Source organism: Heterodontus francisci, chromosome 47, assembly GCF_036365525.1.
Source record: "Heterodontus francisci isolate sHetFra1 chromosome 47, sHetFra1.hap1, whole genome shotgun sequence".
NCBI classification, from domain to species: Eukaryota; Metazoa; Chordata; class Chondrichthyes; order Heterodontiformes; family Heterodontidae; genus Heterodontus; species Heterodontus francisci.
In genome coordinates this window covers 5,095,614-5,116,411 of record NC_090417.1, presented here as the reverse complement: position 1 = coordinate 5,116,411, position 20,798 = coordinate 5,095,614, and the positions used below count along the sequence as shown (strand labels likewise).

The window sequence follows — 20,798 nt, the reverse complement described above, 5'->3', positions numbered from 1 at the left end:
TGTCAGAGGATACAGCAGGATATAGATTGGTTGGAGACTTGGGTGGAGAAATGGCAGATGGAGTTTAATCCGGACAAATGTGAGGTAATGCATTTTGGAAGATCTAATGCAGGTGGGAAGTATACAGTAAATGGCAGAACCCTTAGGAGTATTGACAGGCAGAGAGATCTGGGCGTACAGGTCCACAGGTCACTGAAAGTGGCAACGCAGGTGGATAAAGTAGTCAAGAAGGCATACGGCATGCTTGTCTTCATCGGTCGGGGCACTGAACCTTAGTTAGGCCACACTTCGAATATTGCGTGCAATTCTAGTCGCCACACTACCAGAAGGACGTGGAGGCTTTGGAGAGGGTACAGAAGAGGTTTACCAGGATGTTGCCTGGTCTGGAGGGCATTAGCTATGAGGAGAGGTTGGATAAATTCGGATTGTTTTCACTGGAACGACGGAGGTGGAGGAGCGACATGATAGAGGTTTACACAGTTATGAGTGGCATGGACAGAATGGATAGTCAGAAGTTTTTTCCCAGGGTGGAAGAGTCAGTTACGAGGGGACATAGGCTTAAGTTGAGAGGGGCAAAGTTTAGAGGGGATGTGCGAGGCAAGTTCTTTACACAGAGGGTGGTGAGTGCCTGGAACTTGATGCCGGGGGAGGTAGTGGAAGCAGATACGATAGCGATGTTTAAGAGGCATCTTGACAAATACATGAACAGAATGGGAATAGATTATAGTTTTAGTTTAGGCAGGCATCAAGATCGGCGCAGGCTTGGAGGGCCGAATGGCCTGTTCCTGTGCTGCACTGTTCTTGGTTCTTTGAAGTAAAGTCTTGCAGTTCTCGTTGGGGCCCAGTACACACTTTCAAACTTGTTTCACTGGGGCCCCTTCTGTTTTGAGGCTTAAGTTATTTCTGTGGGTCCCTGGAACTTTTCTTGAGAGAGAGAGAGAGAGACAGGAAGAGACCTTCCTCCTCTTTTATCTTCAAATTGCAGTCTGTTCCTTTCTGTGTGGCACAATTCAACCAACCTCAGGTTGCCTAGCAGGTTAGTCATGCTCCTTATTTGTAACAGTCTCTCCTGCGAGGGTTGTGGATTTTCCCCAAGCTCACCAGACACTCTCAGTAAGCAGGGAGGGAGGGCGGGGCGGTTGAAGGTAGAATGCTTCAATGTCTTTTGACCAAAATCTATCTGGCTAATTGAATCGAGGAGGCACTCGCATTGTCATCTTCCTGCAATGGTCTTTTAGAATGCAAATGTGCAGCCATGTTTTCAGCCACTGTTGTGGTCTTTTTAAACAAGTTATTTCAAGTACACTAACAGTTCAAAAATAATGTTCCATTTGACGAAATTAATATGTCTCATTTTTTTGGCAGGTGTGCTTTCCGTCACACCACTGAAACAAGATTGTCTGCTTTGCAGAATTGTGGTATATTTTTGGTTCAGCAGTATTTTCACTTACTCCAATTGCCCTCTCTGACCCGCGCTGATTTTCAGAGGTTGGGGCCACTTGCATTCTTTAAGTATGTTCCCAGTGCTAGGATTGGTTCCATCAAGGACACTCGAACAAAACAGGCATCCCTAGCACCCAGTGCTGCAAGAGCATAAATTTCAGGAAATACATCTGGGGCTGAATTGTATTGGGGTGCCGCCGTCCGCAGCGGCGCCCTTTGAACTTGGTGGGGTACCCGCATTGGCCAGCCGCCGCAGAGCCCCCCGCGATATAAATTGCCCGGACTCATTAGAATCACGGTGCCAAGCCGCCCTCTCCATGCTACACGGGGTGAAGCGAGACATTCGGCACAGTGAGTGTGTGTTTGACAGCTGTGCAGGTGGTGCTGGGGCCCTATTTCAAGCGCGCCAGCACCTGCTTCCTGACAGCTGTCAAAGAAATACTTACCTTCCTGCTGAAGAGTGGGGCTGCTCTCAATCTGGCAGCAAAGCAGAAAGCTCTTAAGAAATCCAGGAGGTCAGGCAGCGTCTGTGTAGAGAGAAGCAGAGTTAACTTGTCCAAGTTCACAGACCTGAAAGTTAACTCTGCTTCTCTCTCCACAGATGCTGCCTGACCTGCTGAGTTACCGCAGCACTTTCCGCTTTGCTGCCACATACTGCTGTGTCCCAGTGTCCTGTGAAGTTACGATCCTCTTCTCCCACTCAAGTGCAACATTCCTTCTTGTAGGCGTGTCGCACCTGGGTGAATAATCTTAATTTTGCACATTCCAGGACGTGAGACTTAAATAGACCATAAAAGGTTTACAGAGAACACACAGACACAAATGGGAATGCACGGGTGTCACAGCAATGTAAATACGTCTTTCACTACATGTTCCTCACCAACATGTGTGTCCTTTTCTCTGTGGGATTGATGTGTGCCAGCATGTAGCGCCAATGTCACATCCCTTTGCACTGCTGGCCCTTCAGGAGAGCCAACGTATGCAATAACAACATTGCCATGCCACCGTTACTCATGAGCGTCTCCACGGACTCAGTGACATGGACATTGGCTCAGCCAGCTGCTACCTGTAATGGTTTACAAAGGAATGATGCAGATGTGGACTGGTATACAGCAGGTGAGCGACGGTGATGTGCGGCTTGCAGAGCTCATGTCAGTTCCAATGGAGCAGACAGCCTTGCTCTGATAAGCCACTGCTGTACTTCCCTAACTCACTGCTAGCCCTACGTGCAGAGCCTGGGTGCCATCTGCCCTCCCATGCGTCTTTCAGGTTACAGGTCTTCAGCGTCCTCATAGTCCGAGGAGGAATCCTGCTGACGTCTCTCATCACGCCAGGCCTGGCCCCTATTGGGTGCGTATTTGTACAGAGCAGCAACGAAAGGAGCTGGCCTTTTCGGCCCTTAGTACAGGGCATCACCCTATCCCTCCAGGCACTCGAGGAGCTCTTTCGGCATGCCCATCTCCTGCTCAATGGTGGCTCGTGTAGCTCAGTGGCTGAAGTTCTATCTCTCCTCTGCAGCAGTGGTGGAGTCTCTCACTGGTGTCGGGAGCCATGTCTGCAAAGGATAGCCCTTATCTCCAAGAAGCCACCCTCCATCTGAGCCAGTTCAGTGAACAGCGGTGGCAGCTGGGACTGGCACAAGACCCAGGTGTCATGGCAGCTGCATGAGAAGCGGTCACACATTTGCTGCAAGCATCTGCGGTGTTCACATACCAGCTTCACCTAGATTGAGAGGGCTCCTTTAATGGTGATGTTAGCAGGTGGTAGCCTGCCGGTAGGCCTGATAGCCACATGAGTGCAGACGATTAACATTATAACCTATGGTTCTCCAGCAATGGTGCCAGAACCAATGGCCCTCTGGCCTGGCTGTGAGAGTCGGTCCTGATGCTGACATCCTCGCTGGCCCTCTGGTGCAGGGCATTGGTGACCTCCATGATACAGTGGTGCACTGCTGACTGTGCGACACCACAAAGGTCTCTGGTGGGCCCCTGTAATGCTGCAAGGTGTCAGGCTTGAGAACCGCTGCCACCATGAGAAACAAAGGCATGGGATGTCCACCAGAGCCCATGGGCTGCAGGTCATCCTTGAGCAGGGCACAGAGACGTGTCATCACCACTCATTGGGCAATCTCCTCTGACACTGGTGCTCTGATATCCGATGGCATGTCATGTGGGGCCTGTAGATGCACGGCAACCATAATTGCGGGCTCCCCTTGGGGGCTGCTGATCCCGACTGGGGGCCTCTACGTGGATCGCACCTGCCTGTCGGTATTGCCTCTGGTGCATATGGATCCTCGCGTGCAGAGGATCACAAAATGTAGGATGAGCCATACTTATTTCCAGGTCATAAATTAAAGTTGAACCCTGCATGTATTCGAAATTTCATAATAGGGCATGGATCAGTGTTGACAGATACATCAGCTGCTTTCCTGGATCAACTATGTGGCGTGCCATGGCATTGCCCATCTTGGCCAACACTCAGTGGCACAGCAAGACATCAAGATCCTATCAGCTGAATAGACTGCCCCCCACCATCCATAAAACCTTAATGTTCCTGCCCTTTCTGGCACCCTCCCCACACACAGGATGCCTAGTGTGCCATTGCCCCCTCACAAACACAGAACGTACACTGTTAACAGAAGGATGGTACACGGTACCTCCCTTCATGCCAGCACAGTTTTCCCTCCAGTAATCCCAGACCCCCTTCCTTTCAGAATGCAGAGTTACACCACTGTGTATCCGCCCACCCTCCATTTTAGAATTCAGAGTTCGAGCCCTGTGTATCGCCCCCTCCCTCCTCCCTTCCAGAATGCAGAATGAGGACCAGTCAGCTTTTCAGATCGTGAACAGCATGGCATGTGACGGCCGCCCGTTCAATGAAAAATCTGGCAGTGTTAGTGGAGAGGCGGCGGGCTTCTTAATCAGCATAGGTAAGTAAACATTACCATACACTAGTTGTGGTGCCGCCGCCATGCGGCTGGGGGATCTCACCGAGGTCCCACCGCCGCCGGTAAAATGCGGCGGGCCAGTCTCGACGTCACGGGTCGAGGCGGGCCTCTCCCCGCAGCATTTTACCGACCCCCACGCTGCCGAGGGGCCGGTAAAATTCAGCCCATATATTTCCCAGCATTCTGTATTCCCTTTGAAAAGGCCTTTCCATCGTTGGGTCGGCACATCTTTAATAATTTCTCGTGTTAGAGTACCTGAAGTGGCAAAGCACAGTGGGGAGACAAGAAGAGAATGTTCAAGGTATTCAAACAGCCCCTGAAATTGCTATTTTTTGGACCACACTTTCTTTCGAAAGATCATGTCTTGGACCACTTAATAGAACTTGGAAAAAATGGATGTTCTTCCAGAGATAATCACACTGCAATTCAACCAGTTAAAATTGATGAGGTGGACTTGTGCCTCTAAATGTTCACTGGGATAGATCAGTGACTAATAGTATTGATAAACTAGTAACACATAACCGGTATTTCGATTTTCGAGCTTTTGTGCAACAATACTTTTTTTTTCTTTTCATGTGCTTCATGTGAATCGTTAAATGAATGCAAGTAATAATGTTTCTATTTTAACCTTATTGCAAAATTTCAATTGTAAAAGAGGCCTTTTGAAGTAGTTTTGCTTGGTCCAATAAGGTCATTTCCTAACACCTTGGAAAATATCTTGCTTACGCTATTGTGAGGTAATGAAGGGGTTCCTTAGGAATTTCCCACTGGAGTTATGCTTATTAAATTTTCCTACAAGCAATAATTTTAGTCTCACCACAAGTATCCTTTGTGCAGACATCCAAGTTTTTATTTGAAGCTATGCATAATTATGATAATGAGTTAAGCTCAGACGATTTGATGCTAAAAACTTTGATTCATCCATATCGAAAATGGAGGCTGCTGTCTCCAAATGGCGCATGTTAAAAACAAACTAAAAGTTGATATTATGGAAGGAGTATTCATTTTCTGGAAAGCGGGGAATGGGTCATAAAAAATACATTTCTCAAAGGCAGTTCTTAAATTTAAAACAAATGAAATAGATGAGTAGTTATGTTGAATAACAAGTTCTTAGGTTAGAAAATACTTTGTCTTCCAAATAGATGCCAAGATCGAGGTCACCAAAATTGAAAGTCTGATCAGATTCCAATTTCCTATTTCAAGGATTCTAAATACTGGATTCAAGCATTTCAGGAGCTCTTTTCTCTTGAAAACAGAAGGCTGAGAGGTGATTTGAGGGGTCTTTAAAATTAGGAAGGGTTTAATAGAAGTAACATAGAGAAGATATTTCCAATTGTGGAGAGTCCAAAACTAGGGGCTATAAATGTAAAATAGCCACTAATAAATCCAATAAAGATTTTAGGAGGAAAGTTCTTACCCAGAGTGTAGTGAAAATGGGGAACTTGCTACCATATGGAGTAGCTGAGGCAAATAGTACAGATGCCTTTCAGGGAAGGTTAGGTAAAGTACTTGAGGGAGAAAATAATAAAATCATGCTTTTTCCCAGGGTGGAAGAGTCAGTTACTAGAGGACATAGGTTTAAGGTGCGAGGGGCAAAGAGTAGAGGGGATGTGCGAGGCAAGTTTTTTTTACACAGAGGGTGGTGAGTGCCTGGAACTTGCTGCCAGGGGAGGTGGTGGAAGCAGATACGATAGCGACGTTTAAGAGACATCTTGACAAATATATGAATCGGAAGGGAATAGAGGGATATGGGCCCCGGAAGTGCAGAAGGTGTTAGTTTAGGCAGGCATCAAGATCGGCGCAGGCTTGGAGGGCCGAATGGCCTGTTCCTGCGCTGTACTGTTCTTTGTTCTTGTCAAGATTGATGGAGGTCAAAAGGTTGACCTCCTGTTGTCGGTTTCATTTTTGAATTGTTTTGAGTTGGGGTTGAACTGTATAAAAAGGGTGAGAACTTCCAAGGAGAGAAAAGAAGTTACACAGAGAGAAGAGAATTCCCAAGGAAGAAGACCACAACCAAATCAACTTTCCAGCACCTCTCTCGAAGTCCACTGTGCCAACTCATCTCTTCAGCTTGGAGGGCCGAATGGCCTGCTCCTGTGCTGTACTGTTCTTTGTTAGGATTAGATGAAGGAGGGTGGAAGGAGCTTATGTGGAGCTTAAACGCAGACATAGATCAGTTGGGCTGAATGGCCTGTTTCTGCGCTGTACATACTATGCAACTGTATGTAAGGATGCACATTAAGCTGACAGTGATGATATTCCATCCCTTATTGTATTTAGCAGCTTTGTGAACTTCGGGATAAAATTCATCCAATGAAAATGTCAGGGAAATCTTGTTTTGTCCTCAAACTAACTTTCTTGTTGAAATTGTCAGAAGTGATTTTTGTCCCGACCACCACTACCACATTCATTCAGTCATTAATAAATGTGCTACTAATATCTATTGATAGAACATCAACAGTTTGTCGGAATTGTCCAATTCAATCTTTAAGGTATCTGTCAAATAGCTATTTGGGCTTGTGACTCAATCACTTGTGCTGCCAGCCAACTCTGCAGGAAGTTTATTCTGGAACAAAAGTAAGCACTTCATTGTTCAAAGGAAAAATGAAAGAATGTTCTATTGTATCAGCAATAGAAAATAATTTTTTTTAAGTAATCATCTCAAGCTTTATTTCATATTTAATGCTAATCTTTCTTTGAACAGTAAATGTTTACTTCTTAGCTATGGCAAACTTCATGCACTAAGATGCATGGCACTTGTGCTGGAGCAGTAAGTGAACATTTTGCGCCTGTATTTCAAGAACAAGGTAACAATGAGCAACAAACAATTTGCACTCCTGCATTTGCAATAATGAAAATAATCTTAACTGGTTTCCTCCAGCAACATCTTCAGAACTGTGATTTGTATGCAGTTGGTATATCTTGCTTGAGTACAGGATTTTGTTACCTATTTTATTTTGCTGCCAAATGTACGCATTATTTTTAAAAAATACACAGCAGGGAAAGCTCACATAATTTATGGTCTTCACTCAGTAACTATTAGCTACATGGGCAAAAAATGAAACAAAAATTAAGTTACTGTAATTCTTTTTATTTACCAGTGGCTGTCCCAGGCATTGAGATTGTTAAAATTAGAATCTTCCTGTATTTATGACATTATCAGATCAATTTATTATCTTAATACATTATACTGCCATCCCAAGACAGCGCCCCTGTATTTTTCATGAAGTTTCTTCGAGGGCAATAGATGATTTATAGTAAAACATTATTTCAGTTGAGTGCTGGGCTCAATGCGATAACCAGGGCAGGAACTTAAACGGAATGTTACAAAATTGCACTCCAAGTTCAGAGCATTGTCACTGGGAGTGAATATTGGGCCTTTGGAAAACTAACAGCTAGACAGAGTGGAGAGCACAGGCCTAAGTTCCCAATCTATGCTCCCATCAGGTGAGGCTCTGCACTGGGAGCACGATTCATACATAATATATTTAGTATGCACCACTCACAGGTGTGTTTCTGCAATTCTCTAAACTTTACTGGGGGTATGTGGCAGTTGTCATGGATTTCTGTGGAACATTTATAGGTAACTAAAAATTTAATATAAACAGTGGCAAGTTTCCACTTCAGTTACATAAGAGACTGACAACTACTGGCTGGAACATTCATACGTGTACTATTTGAGTTTTCCTTGTGATATTCTTTTATATCTATTTGAAATATTTTGATAAAACAGCTTAAACAATTGTAACTATATTTAAGTTCATCACATTAAATTGACTTGTGTGTACTGTGTTAAGATATCTGCTTGTAAATTAGGTAGATTGAGGATAGCTCAGGTAGTGCATTTTGCATGACATATTGAAAGCATTTAATGACATACAAATTTTAATGATATCCAGCTCCAGTGGTCATGTCTTTTACTTCCAGACATTCCTCCTATGTTACTTGCTTGTGTCTCGCAGTTCTATGTGTATTGCCCTATAAGCCATTACATAAGGAATTGATTAACTCACTTCACAAAGTCTAAGTGCATTCCGGTGTGAGGAACACAAATCATCTGGTGCACATGTTGAATATAGCTTCATGGATAATGAATAGATACTTAGAACATTGTACAAACCAACATATGAGTGCCGTGCGGAGATAGACATTTGTTACAGAAGCTGAGAAGTCCTGATTTAAATCAGATCGTATGCCACATGTTGACGCATGTCAGATGAAACTGTCAGACTCAAATGCATCTACCTCTCTTTCATTTACACAAATATTTGAGATATTACAGACAATTTGAGACAAATTAGATCACGATAGTGATGCTAAATTATCTAACACCATTTGTCAGCCTGTGCTATTTCGAAAACAAACAAGAAAGTTGCCTTCATGGCTCGAAGGATAAATGCACCCTCCAGTGTACAAAACAGTGTCATCCAAAGTTTACTCTGTGGCCTGTGCTAAATTGGCTGCCCTCGGGTAAAGGGTGGGCCTCAGTGAGCTTGGTTCAGAAAAGTAGTAGAAAACCAGACAGGGCTGCAATTCTGATCATTATTCAGTGACCTGTGTTGGGTGAAAATGGGATTAGGTTCAGCTATGATGTCCTCATTTACAAATAATATGGCAACAGTCATTATTTCAACTTACACAATGAATGAAGCCCATAGAACCATAACCGAGAACGAGGCATCTCAGTCGAGGTGTGGAGGTGGCGGGGGGGGGGGGGGGGGCGGGTGGGGTGCGGGTGTTTAGTGTTGGGATGAGGGAAAACAATGAGCAAAATTCGAGAAACATTCCAATATTTAAATTTCCCACTCCCAAATGAAGGTTTTATGTGGTAATCTATAGTTCATGAATCCTTTCTTTTTCTGACTATCGGGATTAATATTCAAGCCATGTGCCAAATTAGGACCATGACCCCACCACTGAACATCAAGCGACTGAGCGACTGTCCACAGGACTGTCAGCGACCTCATCTCCTCCAGAGATCTTCCCGCGACAGCTTCCGACCTCATACTCCCGCAGCCCCAGACAGCTCGCTTCTATCTCCTTCCCAAAATCCTCAAACAGGACTCTCCAGGCAGACCCATTGTTTCAGCCTGTTTCTGCCCCACTGAACTTATTTCTTCCTATCTTGACTCTATCTTTTCTCTGCTGATCCAGTCTCTTCCCACTTACGTCCGTGAATCTTCTGACGCCCTACGTCATTTTGACAATTTCCAGTTTCCTCGCTCCAATCACCACCTCTTCACTATGGATGTCCAATCTCTCTCGATCTCCATCCCCCACCAGGACGGTCGGAGGACTCTCCGCTTCTTCCTTGAACAGAAGTCCAACCAGTCCCCATCCACCGCCACACTCCTCCGCCTGGCTGAACTTGTTCTCACATTCAACAACTTCTCCTTCAACTCCACTCACTTCCTTCAAGTTAAAGGTGTTGCTATAGATACCCGCATTGGCCCTAGTTATGCCCGTCTTTTTGTGGGATATGTCGAACATTCCTTGTTCCAGTCCTGCTCAGGCCCCCTCCCCCAACTCTTTCCGGTCCATTGATGACTGTATTGGTGCTGTTTCCTGCTCCCGCCCCCAACTGGAAAAATGTATCCACTTTATTTCTAATTTCCACCCTTCTGAAGAGCTATTGGAGCTGGTGGGCACCCAGGGTGAAGATTGGAATCCCTATGCAAAAGAGTGAGGATTGATTCCCATCGGCATGTGCACTAATGTTGGAGATCCACATTACACATGGTTGGCATCAGGAGGGATCACACCACATAGGAGCACCCACAAATGTATTAAGAGGAGCATATAGCCACACTTTGGGTCTCAAGTCTAGCATATATTTTTGTGGGTAAATAATTAAAAGATTCTTTGTCCAAATCTTTAGGCTTCATTGTCTGAAAGCCTTGTGCCATTTTGCCTTAATGTGAGCTGTGAACCTCCCCATTCCTCCTTCGGGCTATGCCAATGTGACAACAGCCCTCATTAACATGCCAGTGCGTTGAGAGCTCTCCTTAACATATGTTCCCCCATGGTCACAAGCGTGCATTGCAGCCACTCACAAGATAGGAACCACAAATGGGATGGAGGCGACAGAGTTCATGCATTAAGATTTCATTCTCTGTAAATGGACACCAGGATGGCTGTAAACGAGTCATTATGAGGTTGTCTCTTGCCTCCTTTGCGCGTTGCTTAACCCGTCTGGCCTCCTGCTTTGGCACCTGAAGATGTGACAATTCTGCTGGCGCAGTCGCTGATGGACCTCAGAGCCCAACCTTGACAATGGCCCACCATCTATTTCAACAATGTGAGCAAACAGACCCATAATGCATCAGTTAGCCATCCATATACCGACCCCTCCCACCCCACCCCACAACCACACTCACTTAGTACCCCCCTGCAGAGCCCCCAGAATCCCAGACCCTGCTGCAGAGCCCACAGCAACAGAGTCCCACAATGGCCTCTAAACCCCCCTCTTCCCCAAATCAGAAATGCTCAAGGCTGCCGACCCGTCGCAGCAATATGTCCTCTCGCCTCAGTGCTGCCTCGTTTTACCGGTCATGAATCCAGAGGCACGCGAGAGCCACCCACTGTTCAGAGAATCACTCACCTATCATTCAATTGCTTGTAATTATATTTTAATGCACGTAAATCGGCATTTCAGCAACTTAAAATAGGTCCCATCGCGTTCGGAGGCAATGCCACCATTGTGCTTTCCCACCACTGACAAAATCGAGAACCAATGTCATGACACCAAATTTCCGGGCCGATGGTTGTGTTGTGATTCTCTGTACCCTCATGCCAACATACCCGCCCTCGACTGCCATGTTAAATTCAGCCCATGTACACCGAACAGCACCTTTTTTAATCACTTACTTTGCTTTTTATTCATGCTACTGCAAGACTATTTGATTGAATACTAATGAATAGAGCTGATAAATGTAATCCAATGTAAGCAAAAATAAATGACATAGTGGCGTGAGTTAATTCAGCTGTAACTTAAGACACGTCTTATTTCTAATATGTTACATATAGTTGCTTTAACATTGTTTTTGGGTCCTTTTGCTATTTAGATATTAAGTGATGCATATAGTAATACAGAGATGATTGTTATTTAAATCAACATTCTTTGAAGTAGCATGGAGTCCAGCTCAAGGTAGTACTTCAACGGAGTACTTAACTTGGTGAATTTTGAGAGTGAGGGAAGAGGTGCCATTCTTTTTTTTTTACAAAACAAGGTGCATTCAGAGTGAGGAAGTGAGATACAATGAGTCTTGAGAGCTGCAGTCTTGAAGCATTAATTAGGTGAGCAGGGAGGTGTTATCTATATTAAAGAGAGACCCACTGGCCGCAGCGGTGGCAGACCTGGGTGGAGACTGAGTACAACAGCCAAGGAGTTAAAGCAGAGGAGAGAGCCTCCAGCGAAATCTCCAAAAAACAAAAGCAACATCTGCAAAATAGCTATAGTGACGTGCCAACCAGGGAAGGAGTGAATTGGTGAGTAGCTGCTAAGTGTCTCCAGATAATAGTCTGGAAAGTAAAGGCATGGCAGGGAACATCAACCCCGTGGAATGCACATTCTGAACCATGCAGGAAATCCTGGATGCTTCTCGTCACCTGGACGATCACCTGTGCAGGAACTGTCGCCAACCCTAGCAGCTCAAGCTCCAGGTTTCAGAGCTTCAAGCAGCAGCTGGAGTCACTGCAGAGAATCTGTGAGCTTCGTACATAGCACATTTTTAGAGATGGTGCAAAGAGGGAAAGGGTGACCGCCAGAAAGATGAGGAGGACCAGGCAGGCAAAGCAGCGTTCCCACGAGTGTACCTCACTCTCCAACCAGTATTCAAATACTGGTGAGTGTGATGGTTCCTCAGGAGTGTGCAGGTACAGCCAAATCCATGGCACCATGGGTGGCTCAGCTGCACAGTGGGGGCAGGAGGGAGGAAGAAGAGTGGAAGAAGGGTGGTAGGGAATTCGATAGTAAGGATGCTATGTTGCCTCCCTGGTGACATCCTTGACCCTGGCACCGAGTAGCTGCAGGACATTGAGGGGGGAGGGGGGGGGGGGGGGGGGCGTGAGGAGAGGTTCAGCAGCTAGAGGTTGTGTTCCATATTGGCACCAATGTCATAGACAGAAAGAGGGATGAGTCCTGAAGGCAGAGTTTAGGGAGCTAGGAAAGAGATTGAAAAGCAGGACCTCAAAGGCAATAAACTCCAATACTCCCAGTGCCACATGCCAGTAAGGACAGGATTAGGAAATAGAGCTGATGAATACATGGCTGGAGAGATGGTGCAGGAGGGAGGGTTTTACATTCCTGAGGCATTGGGACCACTTCTGGGGAAGGTGGAATCTGTACAAGCTGTACGGGTTGCATCTCAACAGGACCGGAGCCAATAACCTTGCAGGAAGTTTTTGTTGAGAACTGTAGAGAAACAGAGGGATCTTGAAGTGCATGTCCACAGATCTCTGAACGTGGCTGGACAGGCAGAGGAGGTGGTCAAGAAGGAATATGGGATCCTTTATTAGCCGAGGGATAGAAGAGAAGAGCTGGAAGCTTATGCTGGAACTGCATAAATTACTAGTTAGGGCACAGCTGGAGTACTGTGTGCAGTTCTGGACATTGCACAATAGGAAAGATGTGATTGCACTAGAGAGGGTACAAAGGAGATTTACAAAGATGTTGCCTGGACTGGAAAAATGCAGCTATGAGGAAAGATTGGATAGGATAGGGTTGTTTTCTTTGGAACAGAAGATGCTGAGGGGAGACCTAATTGAAGTGTAAAAAATTATGAGGGATCTTGATAGAGTAGATAGGAAGGCCCTATTCTCCTTGGTTGAGGGGTCCTTAAACAGGAAGCATAGATTTAAGGTAAGAGATTTAGAGAGCATTCAAGGGGAAATATTTTCACCCAGAGGCTGGTGGGGATCTGGAATGCGCTGCCTGAAAGGTGGTAGAGGCAGAAACCCTCATAACATTTAAAAAGTACTTGAATTGCACTTGAAGTGCCGTTAGCTACAGGCTGTGGACCAAGTAAACTAAACTAAACTAAAAGAGCTGGAAAGTGGGATTCAGCTGGATGGCAACTTGTCAGATGGCACAGATACGATGGACCGAATGGTCTCCTTCCATGCTGTAAATTTCTATGATTCTATGTTTGAGTTGGTAGCCAAGTGTTGCCATGAGATACTAATGTGTCAAACATAAGTTTTTGTGCTTCGTTATTGGAATCATAAACCATCAAATGTAAACCATTGGTCCAGCGGTCACATGTACTGTACAAACTACTGACCAGTAAGTAAGTCCCGTTTCAGAAATTATAGAATCAAAGTTCTCTGATAATGGAATGTTTCATGGGCCAACTGTTATTGGATTTTATTCGGTGTTCTTGGCTAACAAAATTACTATTTCACTGCCAAATGCAATTTTCGACAATTTAACTACTCAAATATAACCTTGGGTGGGTGAGCACCTGGAGGAGGGTTGTGGGAAATTTGGTGGAGGAAATACCATCAAAAGATCAATGAACTAACACTTGAATTATCAAATTACATCCTCAGTTTCTCAGCTGCTATATGGAACAAGTAGGAACACAGGAAAAGGAGGAGGTCATTCAGTCCCTTGATCTAGTTTCACCATTCAGCTGAATTGTGGCTGATTTGTATTTTAACTCCATCTATCCACCTTGTTTCCACAACCCTAAATACCCTTGCCTAACAAAAATCCATCAATCTAGGTTTTGAAATTTTCAATAGACCTAGCTCCCCACAGCTTTTTGGGGGAGGAAGTCCAGATTTCCACTATCCTTTGTGTGAAGTGCTTCCTGACATCACTGTTGACCTCCCTAGTTCTAATTTTAAGGTTATGCTCCTTTATTCTGGACTCCCCATAAAGTGGATACCTTATCATCTTAAACAACTCTGTAAGATCACTGTTTAATTTTGTATACTTAAACCTATTCTATGTATCTTTTCCTCATAATTTATACCCAGTATTGTTCTGGTGAATTTGTGCTGCACCCCCTCCAACGGAGTATGTTGTTGTAGCTACAGTCTCAAAGGACCATCGGCATCTCTCCATTGGAGAGAGACAGACAGTTGGTAATGTATATTTTGAGGGGCACCACTCCTCAAGCATGGGGCAAGGTGTGGAGACAGGCCTCCGTGAGCTACCACAGTTAATACGAGGATTGGACCCTCACTGTTGGCATTTTTCTGCATCATCTAGTCAACTGAGCAACCTGACCCCCACACCAAGGCCAATGTATAAGTCAGTTAAAGAATAACCATGGACCATCTGAAACACACCACCAGGTCAGGTCCCTGGTAATGTGGAGGACAGTGACAGAAGCTCTGATGTTAATTGACTGATAAGAAAAAAATCAAAATATTAAAAATTACAGAAGTTACTTTTGCTTGATACACTGCAATACCAATGTTCTTGCCGATGCTTTGTATTCTGAGGACAATATGTTCAAGTTATTGAACAAGCTCGAATATTGGCATGTAATTATAGGTAAACTTGGTCATTATTGGCAGAATAACTTCTGATTCTGTCTCTTCACAGTAATAGCTTTTTAAAAAAAATTTCATTCATTCTTGGGATGTGAGCATCATTGGTGAGACCAGCATTTTTTGCCCATCCTAATTGCCCTTAAGAAAGTGGTGGTGAGCAATCTTCTTAAACTGCTGCAGTCCACATGAAGTAGGTACACCACAGTGTTGTGTCCCAGGGAAAAATTGTTAACAATAAGTGATCTCTCTTACCTTTTTTAATAATACAAGTAAATTTGAAAACTAATAAATTGAAATGGAACCATACATTGTGCAGCAAGGTATATCCTGTTATTTTTGTTGAAAATCAAAAGCTTTGTTTCAATAAAGCCTTCCTAAGGCATCCCCCTCAATAAGTATAGTGCTTATTACCTTTTTTGTGGGTCTGCATTGTACTTCTGAGCACTATGTAATAATTTCTATCCCCAGGCTCTTCAGCAGAAAGATCTATACCACAGTGCTTAAAACTACAGGGCAGCATCTCAATAGAAAATGAATGAAATTAATTTTATTTTAATAACATATGATGTGGGGGGGGGGGGGGGGGGTTGGATGGGAAAAAGGATATCTTTTGCAGAGTAATGGTATGCAAATTTAAATGAAACCAAGCTCAAACACTAATTTCTGTGCTAATTCTTTGCTTTTTTCTTGCATGCATTAACAAGACTGAAAGCTTATGAGTTATCCAAGTCTATCACTTTGCTGAACTCTTTTCATTCTCCCTCTCACTGTCAAACGCAATATGACTGTGGGGACGTAGAAAGCATGTTACAAAACCTAAGCCTCAGTAAAAATAATGATTTGGTTAGAGACAGAAGGGGGAACAACAATTGTATTCATTTAAATTCAACCTAAAGAGCATTAGTTCTTTCAACTTAGCTGTTCAGTTTTTTTAACGTTATCATTCACCTCAGAATTAATGGTATGAATAGCTTGACTTGATTATTCATTGACAAGCAACCAAAGAACACCTGTTGAAATGGGATTACCATCAGAGGTTCTATCTGACAAATATTTCTAAAAAATGGAATTCAATTGGAACTTCCCAGCTGCGTAACAAAGCTGCTTGCCTAGTGGTGAAAAATCCTGCTCTTGGAGAAGTATGATTCTTTGATCAAAATAAACTATTGTTAGTGCGCCTCCTGTATGGTCCTTGTGCTACATTCCCTGATATGATGACTCACGGATGACGTATGCAAGAGTACTGTTTGTAAACCTCAAACCCATGTGCGTGCAGCCAGCATGACTTGCCAAGACTGCCTGCCAAACAGCTAGCGTGCCATCTCTCTAACCTTTCCACGGGGCCTCTTTACCACGTGAGTGTCAGAGCTAAACATAATTTCAGTACTAGCACTAAAAGCCAGGAACTATTTACCGCATGCAGCTACCATTCTCACCACCCATTTTGTTCCATTTGTAAACTGTTCTTTGACTTTAGAATTTTGTAAATGTATTTTTTGAAGTGCAACATGTTCAAAATTTAATTTACTAGTACAAACTTAAATTGTTTTCTGCTAAATATCTAGCAAATCATTCTTGCCTTTACCGCAGGACCAATAGTCAAATATGTGTGATGTAAGTTGTCATTGTTATTGCATGTTTACCTCCATAATGAGATCCAAACTGCCAGCCACCCAAAGACCTCAGCATTTCACAACTATTTATGATTTGATTGATTGCAGACAAATATTTAGAAAAATATATCACTATTATTATCAAAGACTACCAAATGAACACTATTGCTGGCTGATAATTGAGCAATGTATGTATTATATATGCAAATATTTAAATACATTAATAATTAATCTAGTGATGTCGTCTGTCAGTTGCTTCCTTGTGAAAACTAAGTCAAGGCAAACCCAAGCCTTGGAAATTATAGTGGGATTGTTTTTGGGGCAACGAAAACTTTAGCAAATGCATCAAATTAGGCACAACTAACTTTTCGCTCATCAACAAATTAAATGCCTTTTCAATTTGAACATTAAAGAGTATATGAACTGCACTGTAAAACATGGCAGCTAATTAACTCTGAAGGTTTAAATGTAGAATGTCATTCGGTATAGTGTAATTTTGAAATCCTCATAAAAAAGAGCAAGGATAACAATGGAACATTTCTTGCACTGGGAAATTACAAAAGAAATCAAGCACACTGCAACAGAGTGCCCCTCCAGACATCCCCTTTCTATAATTACATTACCTAAAAAAATGCATCTGTTAAATCTTTAAGCATGGGTGGAATCTTCAGTTGCATCCAACAGTGAAGCAAAATCCCAGAGAATGACACTTAAACTCAGAATGCAGTTCCAGGCAAATTTTGTTTGTTAAATTTTGAAAACTTTGAAAGTTTTGTCATGTTATCATTTAAACAGATCAGCCGATGGCTACAAGGTGCAAAGGAAGTTCAGCACTCATAAGGCTAACAGCCTGTTAAAGCATAACCTTGACACATCGCTCCACGCTGAACAAAAACATCTACTAGATCTTAAAGGAACAAAAAATAGTATTATGGCATTACTATCTGAAATCCTTTATAATAACTTTGTACAAAGGTTATTAACTAGCAAATCCAAATTGAGTCTTGTGCATATATTTGAAACTTTGCTGTGTAAACCCAGTCTCTTTTTCTGCACAGTCTTCACCAGCATTTTCATCGAGATTTGTGTATGCTTTGATATGTTGCAGTATTGAATACCAGCATAACTGGTTTGGTGTTTCCTTTGTTTATGCAGCATTAGCTTTGGCTGCATATGCTATCCTACATAATTATTGTCTTCCAGAATATAATATACATTTCCCAGTTGTCTGATAAAGAAGGATTTTGTTGGGCAAATTTATTTCCTCCTTCATGTTAAAAAAACATTAATTCTAATTTGAATCATAACACAACAGATATGAATTAATGCTGTATGAAGATAATGTTTCCTTGTTGTTTTTCCACACTGTTTCTATCGGAATCAAAGCTTTGATCTTTCTCAAATTAAAAAATAGTCCATGTGAAAGTAAGGCTTTCATAATGCAGTTAATTTACCTTTTCAGCCAGTGTTTGCTTCTTTCTCTGAGCTTTTGTATTGTCCTTGTTCCCCACCTGCAGGGAAAAAGAATCAAACACAAAAAAAAAATCAATTAAGGAATGAGACAGAGAAATCTAACCCAAACGAGACCATAGCACTGAACATGCCAATAAAATTGAGCTTGACTAATAGTCACTGAGCTAAAGACACATTTTGCAAGGAAGGGCAACAAATACCTATTTATAAAATTTGTGTATAGTGAATAATTTGCAGTTCATTAATAATGTAACTTAAAGCATAACCTATCACATAAATCTAACAGCCTTCTTTTCAAAATAACCTTCAAAAGCTTCTTTGGAAATATACCTACACTACACCCTCTATCTTGCAACACTCCTCTGAAACAGTCTCTGCTTTCTCCATCAGAGGCAGACCCTACCAGGCAGCCATCTTGCCTCCTTCTCCTTGAGCTATGTTACAGACACCGTGATACATTAATTTTTTTTTAGCCAGACTCTAGCATCAGTATCGTACTGCTGAGTTTTCTCTAAACCCTCCCAGCCCCCCACCAGTACAGACTTAAAACGTGACAAGCATGCCCACTGCCTACTCAGACTCATCCGGAACAACCAATCGGCAGATACTCGGAGAAGGAGAGTGGAGGATGGGCGGCTTATGTGAGCTTGTCAACTGTCTTCCTCATTCAAGCTTCCTAAACAATACCACCCCTATGTGGTATCTATGCAAGCCATCAGCATGAAATCAGTAGTAAACTGTGGAGTGGAGTAGCGGAAGTGGCGGCTCAACACCAGCTGCACGCAGCTGAACTAAGACCCATTTCCTTATTGGTCACGTGTAAAAAAAAGTAACTTTAGATGCATTTGGGGGAAGGGGGTATTGTATAGCCATATAAAAGCTAGATGTAGTTCTGGATTGCTCTGAAAGGTTTTGCTGTTGCCTGTTAATTTTTGTTAACAAAAATCCAACAAGTACTGCATTTTTAAAAATGCATTTTGTGTGTTAGGGAAGAAAGCTGCAAGTAAAACAGCTTCACAGCATGTCGCATATAGCCTCATATGCTGGATCAGTCAAAGGTCAAAGATTGCCACAATTGCATGTAGTATGTTGCTCAGTCTATCTCTGCTCTAGTCGCAACAAAGAAAGAAAGCATTTCGTAGAAACTCGGTTCCCATGAGACTGAACTGTTTTTTTTTAAATGTGAACTGGAGTTCTCAGCAACAGCATTTTGCATCAGAAGTAAACACTTGCATAATTTCAGCCTCTATCTGGCTGCTGCAAGTGTTGCCACTGCTTCCTTCTGCTAACTCACATTGGTCTCTTCCTGTGCATTTCTGCTATCTTTAAGCTCCTTCTTCTTGCTGCGTTTTCCTAACTCCAGTTGCTTTCAACCAGTTCCTGACATTCTTTCCCTTAATGCAGTGCCCTGCTGTTTTCTACTCTCTTCCAACTTCTGATGGTCTCTCCTAACTCCCATAACTATGTTCTCTTACTGTCTAATACTGCTCCTGCTGTCTTTCTGGCTGTTGTTGCTCTCTCTACCTCCCAGCAGTCTGTCCTTACACCGATTGCTTTTCTTCTGACTTTTGTCACTGTTCTAGCTCCGCTCACTTTCTCCTAGCTTTTGTTGCTCACTCCAGCCTTTTTTCTGCTTTTCCCTGTCTCCTGTTACTTTTCCTAGTCTCAGGTTATTTTCTTCTGTTACCAATGTTCTCCCAGGTATTGTCACTTTCCTCTGGTGACCGCTGCCCAATGCAGTTCTACTACTATCTTCAAGGTTCCAAGGCCCTCTCTCAGATTCTGATGCTTTCTTATGTCTCCTGTTCCTCTCTTGTAGTTCCTGTGGTTCTCATCTGCTTCCTCTACTTTCTACTAGCTCTAAAAATACAATTCCGCCTTACAATTATCCTCTATATTCCTAATAAAATCTCTCTCTGCATCTTTTCCAACAGTATGTCTGTTGGAAGTGCATTATCAGTGAATTGCAGGTGAACTGCATACAACTTTCTATCCATTCATTTTAATGGACAGAAAATTTTGGGGAGCGTTCCACAATTTTCCAATATGTGCTCCTCAATGCCTTCATGCCAGATGCACACACTCAGAAAAGAAGCCCTTTGGTGTCTACACTTATGCACATTCCAATAAGAGTCACTAGATTGTGTGGAGGAGTGGGAGCCTCTGCTCCCAGATCTCCACCTGCTGACCCAGGGACATTGAGGCTAATTATAGTATTTTTATTGTTGCCCAGTCTGAGGCCAAGTTTTTGTTGGTCTGTGTAGCTTATTATCACACCAAGTGGTGCATTTATTATTTGTGGTCAGAGAATCTCCAACATATGAGTCTAGAAATAATTAGTGGTGATGATTGGCAAAAACTGAACAAATTTGTATGAAATTCTTCTGTTACTACTTTAACAAAGTCATCAATGCAATTAAAATGAATAGACTATTGGCTTCAGTTAAATGATAAAGTCGGAGTACATGAAGCATACAGCTGTTACTATCGACAAGTCAGTTCTCAATGGTGGTTTTTAATTCACGGTCACAATCATCAACAGTGACCTGTTGAACAACATATAATTTCTTAGTTTATGTCCTGAAACATTTCCATCATTATCTTTTCGGACTAAAACTGCAAATCATAGAAAAGATTAATGTTCCTTGTCATTTAAAGTGGAAAACATTTTAAGGATATTAGAATGCCAATTATTCAAGGTGGTGCAGTGCATCATGGAGTGGTGAGCACTGCTGGCTATGCTAGCCAGCATCTACTGTCCATCCCTACTTGCCCTTGAGAAGGTGATGGTGGGCCTTCTTAACCTATGTAATGATTTG

The 20,798-nt window shown here is 43.0% G+C and overlaps 1 protein-coding gene across 4 annotated transcripts in view; it reads right to left on the bottom strand.

Moving 5' to 3' along the window:
- Nucleotides 1–20,798, bottom strand: part of LOC137357103 (methylcytosine dioxygenase tet3-like) — a 423,938-nt gene that overhangs the window by 300,840 nt on the left and 102,300 nt on the right. For 2 of the 4 annotated variants that reach the window (XM_068023133.1, XM_068023137.1), the window contains one exon: nt 17,961–18,017. In XM_068023133.1, coding sequence (XP_067879234.1) covers nt 17,961–18,017 — 57 coding nt within the window. Of the gene's footprint in view, nt 1–17,960; nt 18,018–18,546; nt 18,724–20,798 lie in introns of those variants that run through there. The other 2 variants (XM_068023136.1, XM_068023134.1) reach the window with 2 other exon arrangements.